Source organism: Suillus subaureus (genome assembly GCF_016647635.1).
Source record: "Suillus subaureus strain MN1 chromosome Unknown BJ212scaffold_78, whole genome shotgun sequence".
NCBI lineage: Eukaryota > Fungi > Basidiomycota > Agaricomycetes > Boletales > Suillaceae > Suillus > Suillus subaureus.
Window position 1 is genome coordinate 17,409 of NW_024538634.1, and position 17,039 is coordinate 34,447.

At 44.1% G+C, this 17,039-nt stretch overlaps 2 protein-coding genes across 2 annotated transcripts; one reads left to right on the forward strand and one right to left on the reverse strand.

The window, feature by feature from the left end:
- Nucleotides 1-1,170: 1,170 nt before the first annotated feature.
- On the reverse strand, nucleotides 1,171-1,515 carry BJ212DRAFT_1220211 (uncharacterized protein; the record flags this gene model as incomplete). The annotated part of the gene is made up of 1 exon (XM_041329367.1): nucleotides 1,171-1,515. A coding segment is annotated over one exon (345 nt), but the record flags the coding sequence as incomplete, so codon positions are not given.
- Nucleotides 1,516-14,322: 12,807 nt separating this feature from the next.
- Nucleotides 14,323-14,895, forward strand: BJ212DRAFT_1285782 (uncharacterized protein; the record flags this gene model as incomplete). Its single annotated transcript, XM_041331909.1, has 1 exon — nucleotides 14,323-14,895. A coding segment is annotated over one exon (573 nt), but the record flags the coding sequence as incomplete, so codon positions are not given.
- Nucleotides 14,896-17,039: the final 2,144 nt, after the last annotated feature.

A 17,039-nucleotide genomic window follows, 5' to 3' on the forward strand; every position in this document is an offset into this window, starting at 1 on the left:
GAGGATCATCTGCCAGGCACCCAATCTGAAATATCCAAAGACATACCTTACCAGAGAGCAGTTGGCTCACTGATGTATGCAGCAACAAGCACACGGCCAGATATAGCATTCTCCATGGTGATACTCTCGCAATTTATGCAAGAGCCAGTGAAGTCGCACTGGGAAGCAGTGAAATGTGTTATTCGCTACCTGAAGGGGACAAGAAATGCGAAACTCACCTTAAGAGCAAAGAATGGAGATCTCGAGGCATATGTAGATGCGGATTGGGCAAGCCAAGCACATAGGCACTCAATATCAGGATACGTTGTCCTACTGCATGGGTCGCCAGTAGCATGGAGTGCTCGAAAGCAAACACTAATCGCATTATCAACGGCGGAAGCAGAATACATCGCCTTAACATCTGTGACAAAAGAGGTGCAATATCTTCAATCATTATTGAAGGAATTATATGAAAGGAAAGATGTACCCATTATTGTCCACTGCAACAACCAAGGCGCCATCGCGCTCGCATCCAAGAACAAGTTCCATGCTTGCACAAAGCATATTGACATCCACTATCATTTTGTTCACTCAGTGATTGAAAACAGAATCATAATGCTGCAATACATACCTTCAGATGAAAACCTCACAGATGTTTTCACCAAGGCATTGCCAAAACCACATGTAGAAAGATTATGAGAAGGAATGAGCGTGAGTTGCACTTGAGGGGGAGTGTTGTGCACTGATGGATATGATGAAGACCGAGCACAGTAGTTAGTAATATGGTAACGGGAATAGCCGGAACCAGAGAATATTTGTAAGCACAGCATGGAAGAAAGACAAGTCTGAAACATAGACTCACCGGATCGGATACTTAGGATTAGCATATTGTAGTATATAAACTGTACAATTATTTACATTAGCAGAGAGTTGGAATAATATCTCAAGTCTCACCTTAACTTCTAAAGTCTCATAACTAGAATCAGGGCTGGAGATGAAGTGGAAGAATTGGACGTAGAGAAGTGGGTCGGAGAGATACAATGGCAGTTCCAGGTTAGAACCTTGTTGAACAACCGGCTGAAAAATGACTTGAACTTGTGCGACATAACTTGCTGTATATGATATCAGTAGGGCTAGAATATAGGGGCATAGAATAAACATACTCATTTTGCCATTGATGCCCATGGTGTCAATGAGAACAGTGTTGCAATTGCCAAGGGGGAAATCATTGCTTGGGGGGTATGCTTGCACCACCCTGCTTGGCATGATGATGCGTTGCTGAAAGGCTGAGTGAAGCTGGAGCCAAAACTTGTTCCACACCTGGTAATGCCCATATTTGGGGTCCCAGCAAGTATGTTTGCCACTAGACAGTGATGACTGAGCAACAAAGTCAACAAGGGAACAATCAAAGTTGGGGAGTGCATATTTTATGCATATTTCAGCTGGCGACAGTGATTTGTAGTCTGGAGTGATATTGACCTGAAAAGTGGTCTGTGCATCTCCAGAGAGGATACCCTTGAGAAAGTGGTTACAGACTGGTCAGGGACCACAAACTGACTTGACTTCATCAGGGAGAATGCTGTTACAGTGCCCCACTCTTTTTCCCATGATCACTGTAGACTCCTATATGGCTGTACTTCTAACACTTCCTTTTCACTGTGCTGTTTCCTCATGGACTCCTTTATCTCTGACTCATACCTTGTTTTCCCATGAACCTTCTATTTCTAGTACTAGTTACCCTTTGCCCAGCTTGGTCTGTGCATGATTCCTTTATGTATATAAACTCTAGTTACCACTTGTATTTTCTCTAACTTGAATCCACTCGGTTCTCTTTCATACTTGAACTCTAGCTCCTTGGGAAGGAGGCTAGCCATTGTCCCATTTGAACTCTAGATCCTGCGGGAGTCTAGATGATCGCTCCTGAGGGAGGCATTAGCTTGATAAGGCTCTGTCCTTGATTGACCTTGATCTTGATTCCTTTATTGGAACGACACTCCATCCAAGTTTGTAACAGACACTAGATAGTGTCTTTGTTTACCTGTGCCTTTGTGCAATAAGATCACATTGATTTCATATTCTTCTTCATTATCTATGATGTCTGGGGGAGGATCATGGAAGTTCGGACCATGAATCTCTGTTTCATGATCGGATGATAGCTCAGAAGCATGGAATGTGGGGTGAACTCTCCATTGTGATGGTAGTTGGAGTGTGAATGTGATGGGTGATAGCACAGCGATGATAGGGAAGGGACCATATCACTTTGGCGCAAGCTTCTGTGATGGTAACTGCGTGATTAGGTTCTTTCCTGATAACCAAACTTTATCTCCTATTTTCCACAGGTGGTACTTCTGCCTGTGCATTCATTCTGCCATTTGCTGCATAGCAAGGTTGTGACAAGAAAGCACTTCTTCTCTCAATTTCTGAAGTAGATGGAGTTGGTCTTCCGCAGCAGGCACTGTGGAGTCAGGAAGGGTGTGTGGGAGAGCTCTGGGTTCATATCCCATCATAAGGAAGAATGGGGATGGGTTTTGTCAGTCGTGTTTTTGGTGATTATGGACGAACTCAGCCATAGGGAGGTGCTCTACCCAATCCTCTGGGTGATTGCAGCAGTAAATGCAGAGATAAGTCTCAAGTTCCTGGTTGAGATGTTCAGTCTGTCCATCAGTCTGAGGATGATAAGCAGTGGATGCAGCAATGTCATATTTTAAGAGTTTAGTGAGGGCTTTGGAGAACTTCGATACAAACTGTGGTCCTCGATCAGATATAACTTTCTCATGGAGACCAAAGTGGTGATAGATGTATTTGAAAAACTTCAAGGCAATGCCTTCAGAAGTGATGGTTTTCATACAAGGGATCAGAATTACCCCCTTCATAAGGCCATGGTCTACCATGACCATAACAGAGTCAAAACCTGTGCATATGGGGAGGTCAGTAATGAGATCAATGGAGACTTGGGCAAAGGGTGCAGAGGCGATGGAGGGGATAGGGACAAGTGGGGGAGTCACAGGGTGCATGTCAGATTTCATTTGCTAGCAAAGAGCGCAACTGTCAATGTATTTCCAAATATAGGAGCCCATAGAAGGCCACCAAAAGTCACACTTGACAAGCTCTTCTGTCTTAAAATGGCCAGGATGACTGGCAGAAGCATGGTCATGACAATGTTCCAGAATCAGGCGTCTCCCAGCAGGGCAGACATAGGCACAATCTTTGTAATACAAGATGTCTTCTTTAATCATCTAATCAGCGAGTGCAGATTTCATGGGGGGAAGCAATAAGCCATCAAGGGTATCTGCAGCAGCTTGGAAGATTGGGTTGGGATCAGTGGGGTCCGGATTCGTGAGTGTGGTCATAAGTTCCATGTCAAGAAGTTGTACAAACATAGAGTCTGGGAGGAGAGTGACATCATCATTGTCGCCCTGTCTGGTTCCATGATCAGGATGTCTGGAGAGTGCATCAGGGGTGGTGAGTTTAGTTCCAGCAATGTGATGGAGTTCTATGTCATAACAGGAGAGGAGGAGTTACCAATGTGCTTGGCGACGAGTCAATTTCTGTGTGGTATGGAAGTAGAGCAAATTCTTATGATCCATGAAGACAATAACTGGATGAGGGTTTCCTTTGAGGTAATGATGCCATTTGGTGAGGGCACAGATAACGGCGAGAAGTTCACGATTGAAGATCTGATAATTTCTTTCAGCTGGGTTCAGGGTTTGGGAGAGGTATCCACATGGATGGTAGACTCCGTTTTCATCAGTCTGTAGCAAAACTGCTCTGGTAGCAATGAGTGAGGCATCAGTAGCAATGGCAAACTGCCAACTAGGATCAGGGTTTCATAATATGGGTTGCTTCAGGAAGCATTCCTTAAGCATGGTAAATGTGGAGGTACATGGGTTGGACCAATGGAATACCATGTCTTTCTTGGTGAGGTCAATCAAGGGTCTAGCAATGTCAGAGTAATGAGGGATGAAATTGCAATAGAAATTGCAGAACCCAAGGAACGACCAAACTTCCTTTACTGTGGTATTGTTATGAACTCAGATGGTGCGTCGTTCCAATAAAGGAATCAAGATCAAGGTCAATCAAGGACTAAGCCTTATCGAGTCAATGCCTCTCTCAGGAGCAATCTCTTAGACTCCCGCAGGATCTAAGGTTCAAATGGGACAATGGCTAGCCTCCTTCCCAAGGAGCTAGAGTTCGAGTATCAAGGAGAACCAAGTAGATTCAAGTTAGAGAGGATACAAGTGGTAGCTAGGGTTTATATATGTAAGGGAATCGTGCACAGACCATGCTGGGCAAAGGGTAACGACTACTGAGAAAGGAAGGTTCATGGGAAAACAAAGTATGAGTCAAAGATAAGGGAGACCATGAGGAAACAGCACAGTGAAAAGGAAGAATTAGAAGTACAGCCATATAGGAGTCCACAGTGATGATAAGAAAAAGAGTGGGGCACTGTAACATTACCCCCCTGTCAATGTCTAAAGTCACTGACTTTAGTCACTAAGATTCTGATAATTATTAGGGTCGAAGTCAGCATCTTTTGCAAACTGCTTCTCATGCTCCTCTTGTTCAAGATCTTTTCTATCTTCGTAGATCTTAAGCTGATGATGGAAGGCCCATGAGCCAGGTTTGGCATTAATGATATGACATCCTCGAAGGGTAGGACAGTAAGCGGTAAGATGTTTGGGAGCATGGTGGTGGCATTCTCGGCAGAAATAGCGAGGGCAGTGGATTTGACAATGTCCTTCCTGCTGGCAGTATCGGCAAATGATATCATAATAGTCTACACCATTTCTGTCTCATTGAAAAGTTTCTTCAGATGGGGCATGAGAATCAGAGGAGGAGGCGGGTTTGTCTTCATCAACAATGATGGGTGGAGCAGGGGATGGTGTCATGGGATGAGAGAGGCCTATTCCAAAGGCAACAGTGTTTCTTTTCTTACCACAAGCATGGTGTGGGTTTCCTGCGGAGTGAACTGCGAGCTGAGAAGGAGCGGGGATGGGGGTGTCATCATCAGAAGATTCTGATGGGGATCTAGGGACTTCTTGGGTAGTGAAATGAAGGGGTTCAGTGGAAACTGAGCATTCCAATTTGACCATATCTGGGGTGAGAGCTTGCTCAAACCCTTTTTCTATAAGTCTGTCTGCAGCAAGTGCTTTGATCTTGGTCATGTGATAGATGATGGAACATTTGGTGGTTTCTTCGGCAGGGGCTGTGATGGTATGGGCATAGCTAGATGCTAGGTCTGCACTGCAATGGATGGTCATCAAGGAAAGGGAATCAATGTCTTCAGAAAAGAAATGGTCTAAAGGTAAAACACAAGGAAGAGAAGAAAGGGTCAATTCAACAAGAGCTCACTTGTGGTGAAGTTCAAGCTGAGAGCGATGGAGTTCAAGAGAAGAGTTCGAAGATCATGAAGAAGACATATTCTGGGATCAGGTTTCTAGGTAAGGAGTTGAGAGAGTCAAAGGCAATCTTTATAGGTTTTGAGGATTTCCTGGGCATTGTCTAGTTCATTTTCAGGGAGCCAGGAGTTATCTGAAGAAGGGTAACCCTTCCATGATATGAGGAAGCATTGTTTTCCTTTTACATTTCCCTTATGGGTGAGAACAGCTTCTATTTCATATTCTTCTTGTCCATTGACGATGTCAGGAGGGGGTTCAGTGTGGTTCAGGCCGTGGACTTCTGTTTCCCAATAGGAGGATAACTCAGAAGCATGAAAGACAGGGTGTGATTTCCAGGAGGCAGGGAGTCAGATCTTGAATGTGATAGGGGAGAGAATGGCTTCTACTGTAAAAGGGCCGTAGCATTTAGGGGCCAGCTTCTTTGAGGGTAGTCCAGTGATAAGGTTCTTTGCTGATAACCAAACTTTCTCACTGATCTTCCAGGGTTCAAACTTCTTTCCAAAGGTCCGATCAGACATGCGTTGCATGGCAAGATTGTGACAAGAGATAGCTTCTTCTCGGATCTTCTGAAGATATTTGACTCAATCTTCTGCTGCAGGGATGGTGGAGTTTGGGAGAATGTAGGGGATTCCTCAGGGTTCATAACCCATCATGAGGTGGAAAGGGGAGACATTGCAGGCATCATGTTTTCGGTGATTGTGGACAAATTCAGCCATGGGTAGATGCTTTACCCAATCAAGAGGAGTGGAGTGGCAATAGATGTGAAGGTAGGTTTCAAGTTCCTGATTCAGACGTTCAGTCTGTCCATCAGTTTGTGGGTGGTAGGCAGTGGAAAGTGCGACTTCATAGCCTAGGAGTCTTCCAAGTTCTTTGGCGAATTTAGAGGCGAACTGGGGTCCTCTGTCGGAGATGATCTTGTCATAGAGTCCAAATCTGAGAAAGACTTTCTTGAAAAAGAGTTGGGCAACTCCTTCTGATGTGATGGTTTTCTTGCATGGTGAGAGAATTACCCCCTTCATAAGGCCATGGTCTACCATGACCATAACTGAATCAAAACCACCTGATTCAGGCAAGTCAGTGATTAGATCTATGGAGATCTGCGAGAAGGGGCGAAGCACAGAGGAAGGTATAGGGGTCAAGGGTGGAGTGGAAGGGTGAGTGTCAGATTTCATTTGCTGGCATAGGGTGCAACCCTCAATGTATTTGCGGATAAATGTGCTCATTCTGGGCCACCAATAATCTCATTTGACTAATTCTTCAGTCTTCAAGCGTCCTGGGTGTCTGGCGGTGGGGTGATCATGGTGAAGGTGGAGAATGTGGTGTTGAAGATGAATGGGGACATAGGCACGGTTCTTATAACACAAGGTACCATCATTGAACTTCCAGTCGGAGAGGGCAGATTTCATAGGGGGTGCATTTAACCCATCAAGGGCTTGTTGCGCAGCAAGGATAACAGGATCAGAGAGAGGATCTGTGGATTTCAGGGCATTGGTGAGGTTGTTATCAATAAGATGGGAAAACATAGTGTCTGGGAGAAGTGTGACGTTGGAGTTATCCAAAGGATCAGAAGAGTGGTCAGGACGGTGTGAAAGAGCATCAGGAGCAGCGAGTTTGCTTCCTGGGACATGGTGAAGTTCAAGATCAAATTCATTCAGGGTTAATTGCCAATGTGCTTGTCAGCGAGTGAGATTCTGTGCAGAGCAGAAATAGAGGAGATTCTTGTGATCAGTGAAAACAATGACAGGGTGAGGGTTCCCTTCAAGGTAGTGTCACCATGCTTTTAAAGCACGGATGATAGCGAGTAGTTCATGATTGTAGATCTGGTAGTTTCATTCAGCAGGGTTAAAGGATTGAGAGAGATAGCTGCATGGGTGATATGCACCATTTTCATCAGTCTGAAGGAGGACTGCTCTGGTGGCAACAAGTGAAGTGTCAGTTGCAAGGGCAAATTGTCAAGAGGGATCAGGGTTTTGGAGGACAGGTTCTGATAAGAAGCACTGCTTTAGCTTCTCAAAGGAGTTGGTGCATGATTGTGACCATGTGAAGACAGCATCTTTCTTCATCAGGTCTATCAAGGGTCATGCAAGGTCGGAGTAGTGGGAGATGAAGTGGCGATAGAAGTTGCAAAACCCTAGGAATGAATGGACTTCTTTTACTGAAGTTGGAGTTGTCCATTGACTGATACCGGATAATTTGGCTGGATCCATTGTGACTTGTCCAGGGCAAATTATCATGCCAAGGTAGTCGACTTCCTGAGTGTCAAAGGTGCATTTCTCAGGTTTCAGAAAAAGGGTTTCTTTTTGAATGATGTCAAGGATATGGCATGTTCGTTTCTGGTGTTCTTCTAGGGTTTTCGAGAAAATGAGGATGTCGTCCATATAAACGATCATCCATCCTTCAGCGATTTCTTTCTGGAAGGTCTGGTTCATGTAGGCTTGGAATGTTGCAGGGGAATTGCATAAGCCAAAGAACATGACTTTCAGTTCAAAGAGTCCAAAGGAGGTAGTGAATGCTGCTTTCCAGCAATCATCAGGGTGGATCAAGATATTATTGTATCTGGATTGGACGTCCATCTTGGTGAAATACTTGGCATCTCTTATTTTGGCAATGAGAGGGGGAATCAGAGGAAGGGGATAGGTGTTCTTTATTGTCCACTCATTGATGTAACGATAGTCTTGGCAAGGTCATAGAGATCCATCTTTCTTCCCTATGAAGAAGAATCTGCTGGCTTGTGGAGATTTCGAAGGTTGGATAAAATCTTTAGTGATGTGCTCATCAAGAAAAGCTTTCACAGCATCAGTTTCTTTCGGAGACAAGGGATAGGTTTTCACAGATTTCAGAATATATCCAGGTTTGGTTTCAATTCTATGATCAACACCTGGTCGAGATGGGGGAAGTTTGTTTAAGCTGTCTTTGGCGAAAACATCAGCAAAGTCATGGAGATAATCAGGGACAAGTTCTTCGAAAGTTTTCTTCTTCTTTTCTTGGGCATCTTTGAGAGCGAATTCTTGAGCTTTATTGCTAGTTTTCAAGTATTCTTCATCTTCTTCAGTCTTTTGTGCATAGATCCAAGAGTTTCTTAGAGGAGATAAAGCCGCAGCTCATCAGATCTCAGAGGCAGAAGTGCCATCACGAGTGAGAGGTGTGTCGAAGGAGAGGTTTTTGAAAAGGGTAATAGAAGAGCCATCTTTGGCATATTCAATTAATACTTCATCGTCATTGATGGGATAAGTGACAGGGTTGTCAACTTTTCGAAGGAATGTTGGTATGGTGGGGATATCATCCCAGACATCGTCTTTGGTGTCATATTGGGGTAATGGATCTTTGTCAGGATCTGGCCAAAGAGGTGGAAGTGGTTCTTCTTCTTTCTTCTTTTCTTTTCGTTGTTCAAGAGTTCTTTTCCCATTTACAGGAAGTGGAGCATAGGCAGGTTTAAACTGCTCTGGATCTTCTTCTTCTTCGATTGTGACTTTTCTGTGGGATGCAGGGGAGAAGCCCCATTTCTTCTTGAATACTTCTTCAAGTCGAAGTGATCTAGGAGTAGAAGGAAGTTGAAGGGTATCTTTAGCCCAGTCGATATCAGGGTTCATGGCGGAAAGCCAAGGTTTCCCAAGGAGGATCATGTCATTATCGCTCATGTTCATGACATTGAATTTTCCGATCATGAGTCGATCATCAATCTTGATTGCAAGGTGACAATAATGGGTGATGGGGTCCTTGGAAATCCTTCCATCGGTGGTTCGGATAGGGAAAGGAGTTTCAAAGCAATGCGTCTTGATTCTATGTTTTCTTACAAACATCCAATGGATGAATGTGGCAGCTGCACCACAATCGACAACAGCAGTGGTTTGCAATGATTTATCGGGGTGTATGGAGGAAAAGACGGTCACCGGGACCCTTAATTCTTTAGTTTTTCCTACATTGTGTGCGATACATACATCAATACAAGGAGTGGCTAACATTGTGGTAGGCTCCTGGTTCAAAAATCCATTCTTCAGGTGTTGAGATCTTCATCGTCATCAAGATCTTCGATCTTGTTGGTGTCTTCTTCTTTAGGCGCTGCATGCCTTACCATTTGCTTTCCTTTATAATTATTCTTTCTGGCATCTCCGTTTCGGGGGTGGAATTCTTGATTGTTAGATCTGTGACCAACCTTTCCACAGGAGAAGCATTTTCCTTGCTTCATATACTCTCTTTTATCATTCTCAGAGAGGTGATCAACGTCCATAGCATTAGGATTGTTGTTTCTAGGGGTGAAGTGTGGGGTGGATTGGCGATTGTTGAATCGTGTGTTCTTGTTGTTGTTCTGGGGTCGGTGGGCAAGGAGAAGCTGATAGGAGTTCTCGATGGATATCACCTTCTTGACTATTCCGTCAAGGGTGTCAGGGATCTCTCCGGAGTTGCAGAGTTTTGTGATGAGTGGCTGTTTAAGGCCTCAGAGGAAGTAATCTTTCTGAGCGTTGAAGCTGTAGATCTCAGCTCGGTTACAGAGCTGTCGGAATGTGGCTATGTACTCGCTTAAGTCATTGCCTTGTTTAAGGGCATGGAGCTTATGGAGTGCAGTACCAGCTGAGTTGATCAGGTTAAAGGTTTCTTCAAACTGGGAAACAAATTCATCCCAAGTTCCATATCCGTTCTTTTCTCCATGAGTGGATGTGGGGTCAGGTTGCTGGGCATGTTTGATGAAATCTTCCATCCATGCTGCAGCTGTGCCTTCCTTCATAAATGAAAGGGCAAAGGTGATCTTTCTAGTGTTGGTATCATAGATTTTGTCATTTGTGTCTAGATAGAGAGTGACAAGATGGAGGAACCTTGAGGTTCCATCTCGGTTTCCATCAAAGTCAGGTGGGGTGCAGATTTTTCTTTCAATTGGTTTAGGCATGTCATCGTTGGTGTCATCATTGGTGTTTGTATCTGGTTCAGGGGTAGGGAATCTGGGTGGTGCTACCAGTTCAACAGGCAGAGCATCAGGGATTTCTTTGTCTCTGTCTTCTACAGGTGCTGGTGCACTTGTTTCAAAATGAGAAATAATAGTGTGGTGTGTAATGGAAGAGGGGCCTGGGACAGCAAGAGTAGGGAGAACAGGAGTGCAGGGAGTGTCAAAAGATCCTTGCAATGAAGAGGTTCATCTAGGAGAGTTGGGTGGATAGGGACTATATGGAATCCCGGTTCATTCAGAGAAAGCCTTCTTGCTTTTCTTGGAGGGTGCCACTTTGGCAATCAATCAGTTTTGTGGGTTCAAAGAGTAAAGCCCTACAGATGGAGGGGTTCAAAGGAAACTTGAATCTTTTGTTACAAACTCGGATAGTGTGTCGTTCCAATAAAGGAATCAAGATCAAGGTTGATCAAGGACTAAGCCTTATCGAGTCAATGCCTCTCTCAGGAGCGATCTCTTAGACTCCTGCAGGATCTAAGGTTCAAATGGGACAATGGCTAGCCTCCTTCCCAAGGAGCTAGAGTTCAAGTATCAAGGAGAACCAAGTAGATTCAAGTTAGAGAGGATACAAGTGGTAGCTAGGGTTTATATACATAAGGGAATCGTGCACAGACCATGCTGGGCAAAGGGTAATGACTACTGAGAAAGGAAGGTTCATGGGAAAACAAAGTATGAGTCAAAGATAAGGGAGACCATGAGGAAACAGCACAGTGAAAAGGAAGAATTAGAAGTACAGCCATATAGGAGTCTGCAGTGATGATGAGAAAAAGAGTGGGGCACTGTAACAAGTATTCAACTTCTTCAGCATCAAAGGTGCATTTTTCCAGTTTCAGGAATAGGCATTCAGCATGGATTCATTCTAAGACACGACAAGTTCAAGCATGGTGGGAAGGGAGGTTGTTCGAGAAGATAAGGATGTTGTCCATGTAAATGACCAACCATCCTTCATTTATTTCTTGCTGGAAGGTCTGATTCATGTATGCCTGAAAGGTAGTGGGCAAGTTGCAAAGACCGAAAAACATGATGTTAGGTTTGAAGAGGCCATACTCAGTGGTAAATGCTGCTTTCCAACGACCATTGGGGTGGATTTGGATGTTATTATATCTGGAATGAATGTCCATTTTCATGAAATACTTAGCACCATGTAATCAAGTGACCAGGGTCAATGGGAGTGGGAGAGGTGTTCTTCACCATCCAATCATTAATATACTGATAGTCCTGACAAGGGCATAGGTTGCCACTTTTCTTTCCAACAAAGAAGAATCCGCTAGCTTGCGGTGATTTTGACTCAGAGATGAATCCTTTCTGTACATTTTCATTGATAAATGCTTTGATGGTGGTTCATTCTGCTCCTGACAATGGGTAGACCTTGGATGTTTTCGGGACAAAACCAGGTTTAGTATCAATGTGATGGTCAATTCCAGGATGTTCTGGGGGTAACTGATTTAGTCCATCCTTAGCAAAGATGTTGGCAAAGTCATGGAGGTAAGAAGGGATGAGTTCTTCAAATGATTTCTTCTTTTGTTCAAGCCCAGCTGCTAGTGCAAACTGCTGAGCTTTGTTACTGGTTTTGACATATTTGGCGGGCCGTGACAAGGGTGTGACCATGGGTTTCTATTCTGCAGCACTGGTACCATCTTTGGTTAACAGGGTGTCCATAGAAATATTGGTGATGACCCAGAGCTTGGTAGCATCAGCAGGGTATTCAACCAAACATTCATCATCATTGAGGTGGTACATAGCAAGTTTGCATACAGGCAGCGCATAGTCTGGAGTCTATACATCATCTTTGGTGTTGAAGGAGTTGTCATCGTCATCAGGGATGGGGTCAAGGTTGGGTACAACCAGGGGTGCTTCTTCATCTGGGATTTCTTCAATGGTTGCTTGGGGGAGTGGTTCTATGAACATAGGTTGCACAGGAGGCGCCTTCGGCAGCACTACAACTGGCATTTCTTCTTTCTTCAAATGGGAATTCTTCCACATCTTATTGATCAGAGTTTCAATGGTTTTCTGGAAGAGAGAAGGGAGACCATTCTTCTTTCATTCAGTGTCAACATCTTCTTCTATTAGATTACTCTTCTCAGTTTGAGAGAGTTCTAGAGTTTCAGCTTTCCACTGAATAATTGGATCCATGGCACACAGCCAAGGGATTCCTAGCAAAATTTTGTCACAATGGCTAAGTTTCATGATATTGAACTTTCCAAGCATGGATCATTTGTTGATTTTCATGATGAGGATGCAGTAGTGGGTGATTGCACCTCCTTTCACATAACTTCCATCCACTGTGGTTACTCAGAATGGTTTCATAAGTTTATGTGTTCGAATCTTGTGAAGCTTAACAAAATCCTTGGAGATAAAGGTTCTGGCAGCTCCAGAGTCAATGATGGCAGTCGTTTCGATGGTTTTCAGACAGGTTTTGGAGATAAGGGAAATGGGAATGTGAAGTTCCTTTCTGATTCCTACACCTCAGACAAGTCTAATAGGTACATTGGAAGATACTGACATCAATCCAGTCTTTCACATCAAAAATCCTCATTGATACAACAGACTTCCTCTTCATCTTCTTCAGCTGGTTCAGTGTGGTGCACTGGAGCTTTGCTGTTCTTCTTCTTCAGGCAGTTACAGGAGACGTGGCCCTTCTGGTGACAGTTGAAGCACTTGCCACTCTGGTAGTGTTCAGTCTTCTCTTCCTCTATGAGGTGGTCAACTTCCATAGCATTTGGGTCATGGTGATCAACAGAGGGTCTAGGGATGTATCATTGACTGGTAGGTTTTGTGGTCATGCAATTGTTGTTGCAGAATATCGCACCATGTTGCCAGTTACCATCAAGTCTAATTGCAGCTTGGATATATTTGTCGAAGTCCATAGGGACAGTTTCAATTTGATAAATGGCATTACCAATTCCTTTCTTGAGTCCATCATTGAAGAACATAATCAGGACGGTGTCTTGCTTTATGGTGGTTTGTGCGGCAAGGGTCCTGAAACTGGCGATATAGGAAGTGAGGTCACCCATCTGCTTCATGGTTTGGAGTTTATTCATATCAGTACCAACAGCATCTGCTGGCGCGAATGCTTCTTTGAACTTAGTTTCAAAGTTCGTGAAGGTTCCATAGGATTTTGAGGTGGAGTTGTCTACTTCAGTGTAAAACATTAATGCCCAGCCCATGGCACTATCTTTAGTCATATATGCAAGCATGGTAATAACTTTCTTCTCGTTGGTGTTGTAAACCAATGCGTTAACAGTGAAATATGCTTTCACTGAAAACAACCATCTTAAAGCATGGTCAGGGCTTCCATCATAGTCTTTCAGTATTCTGGCTTTAAGTTTGGATGAAGAGCCAGACATTCTGATACTGGGATGTGCGGAAAGATTTCAGGGTGGTACTTCTTCTGGGAATTTGTCTACTGATGTAGTTGAATGATGATTGGGTTCTGTGGTTACAGGGGATGGTGTTTGTCTCTCTCTGTCTTCTGTGATATCCAGACCTGTGGCCTTGTGATATTCTTCTTCTGGTTCTGTGGGGATGTTGTTTGGATCACTCTCCCACCAGTACTTTCTAACCCAAGGGGTCATCTTGCTTTGGGCTACTGGGGCCTCCCTGGATGGAGAGATTTGATAAGGACTTTAATCTTTTGTTATGAACTAGGATAGTTCTAACAACAGATGACTCGATAAGAGTCTGGACCTCTGCCAAGATTCTACACAAGACAATAAGTCAAGCATTCAGTGTAAGCTAAGTCAGAAGGAGTGCTTCTAACTTAAAGTACAATTCAGACGACAAGAGATTGGGGGTCTCAAGTGAAGGATGTTTCAGGTAAAACCTAGTAAGATTAAAGTAAAGAACTAAAGCGTACAAGAGGACTATTTATAGTGAGCTCAAGTGCTTTAGGGCAGATGTGGGAATGTATATGAGTCAGAGATAAGGGATATGTAAGTGATAGCAAGAATAGGTCATCTAGCGACAGCAACAGTGATCGTGATGTAATACAAGGTGTGAGTCAAAGATAAGTCTAGCAGCAGCATCATGCAGCTCATGACATATGTAGATGGATTCACTTGGTCTGCTCTTACACATCTGGGAGAGGGATTTGATGCAGACAACAATCCTGATGACTTGAATGTAGACATTCTCAATGATCTCAATGATGACCTGGCAGATTTCACTGACACATCTGATACATGGGCAAACTCCCCCAAGCTCACTGTCATCCCATTGCCATCAAAACTTGGGGTAGATCGAAGCAGATGCTGTATGGCAGAGGATCTGATTCTGCTGGAGATGTTGCTTCATGAAGGGCAGGCCAATGATGCCCTTCACAACCTCTGGATTCACTTGTGCAACAAGGTGATCCTGTTCCAAACAACGGTTAGGCAGGCCAAATCTCAAGCCCTGAAAACTCGAGCTTGGTCCCAGGCGACATTGGTGCAGCAGGCAGTGTCCCTCCATGCCAGTATATATACAAAGACCCAGAAGCAAATGATGCAACTTGAGCTGGGGCAAGACCAGCTTCAGAAATACAAACCACTGCTTTGGGAGCAGCTCAAAATCAGCACTGCTGTTGGCAATCCAAATGCCTGAGGTCAGTGAAACAAGTCCCTTGCTTGGTTCTGGTCCATCAAAGTGGACCTGGGGGGTCCAGATCACTCGTGGAATGAGGAATGTGAGTTTGGGCATGCTTGACATATCTCATGCTCAGCTGATGGGACCCATCCAAAGTTTACCGAGTTCATTGGCTTCAGGCAAAGGCCCTATGGGATTGATGGAAGGAAGAAATGACATTGGTCCAATTGGAGATGGATTGGACATGTAACTTTTTCTTGTGAAAAGCAACCCAATGGGGTGACAGGATGTGGGAATCATTGGTGAAACACCTTCTGGGTCATTCATGTGGAAGGCAATCCCAAATGTATTCATTACTGGCACAGGATGCCCAGGTTGCCAATGATATGAAACAGCTACTTCTACCCAAACATTTTAGTCTCAGGAAATGCCCAGATGAACAAATGTTGGAGTTTGAAAGTTTTTATCCATCAACCTGTGGCTCATATCTTCACATCCAAACCAACTGTCATTGTGATTGTCATTTCCAGCATCATACTCCTGCATTAGCCATGCCTGTATTGCATACTCCTCCTGCATCCCCTTCTAATACTGTGGATTCCAGCAATGAATACCAACCCCTCACACTTGGTCTTGCAGATATTGCAGCCACAATGTCAATGGCTGCATCATGCATCCAAGCATCTATCTCCCAATATCAGACGGAGGCTGCCAACACCGAGGAGCCTTCCACTGCTCAGATCATGCACTTTAAAGCCGGGCTGCAATGGGAGATTACTGCAAGAGACTGATGACTGTGGTGGTCAATGCTGAGATTTCCAACAGACTTTTGTGACACTGTCATATGCCATTCTGGACTCTCAACTCTAAATCCGCTTCTCCAGATATCCAGATCTGAGATCTGGATCTCAAATGATCTGATCTATCTTTATCTTCCTTCTGGAATCCAAACCCTATATCAGCGCCCAACCCCATTTAGACTTCCCCTGTCTCTGGACTCCAGTTAACCATGTTTCCCTTCTGATTATTGATCCGTTACATACATTTCATTTCTGGTGTTCATCATTTGTGATCTGTCCTACTTACTAATAGACTTTGCATATGCTTCATACATAGCCTTTATGTTTGCTGATTGATTCCTATATGATACCTACAGTATATAAACCTCCTGTAACTCTCGGAAATACTCTAGTTCGAATATCATCTTAGTTCCTGCTCATTCCTGTGTCCTCCAGACTTGAGACAAGTCTCTTGTCATATTCCGAGTCTTAGGATTGCATCCTAGACTACATTTCCGACTCTACCTTAAGGTAGTCCATCCTCTGTTAGTTTCTAGTCCAGACTTTGTCCAGATTAGTCTTATCCACTTGCCCAAGTAACATCCAGACGTCCATCAGGTTTATCTCACATTTCAGATCTGGACATCCGTTGTCCACCCTAGTCAAATCCCAGAAACTCCAGACGACTGTTCTAGCCCCCAGAAATTAAGGGCACATACTCGGGAAAGGGGCACAGCATATGAGCTGAGGCCAAGCCCTTGTGATCTGACCCCCTTGAGCACACAACCTTAACAGACACCCACCCTGCAGTACTCAGCTCAAGGCACATCATCTTGGTTATTCCAAACCTGGTCACTCATATTCTTCAGTTGTTTCCCCAGCTCACCTGGAACACAGTTCTGGACCATGTCTTTTCATCCCACTTATTGTTACGGCGAACTAGGATGGGCGTGACGACAGGTACTCGATAAAAGTATGCCTGAAGCCGGATTGGACCTTACAAATGTAAGGGTCTTTAAGACAAGTCAAAGGGAGTGCCTTTGGCTTGAATATCGGTTATCGGACAACTTAGGATTGGGGGTCCTAAGCGAAGGATAGTTCAGGTAAGACCTAGTAAGATTAAAGTGAAGTCTAACTAAGTACATGACCGTGTTTATATAGACGTAGGTACTTTAGGGCAGGTACGCATACGTACGCATACGTCATTGACCAAGTCATAGATAAGAGACGCATACGTCATGGACTGAGTCAGAGATAAGAGGAATGAGTCATCTAGCGATGGCACATGGCGGTCGTGATGTAATACAGATATGGTGATTGGCTAGTCTAATGATGGCACAGCCAGGTGCGGTCATGACGTAATACACAGGTAAGAGAAAATGG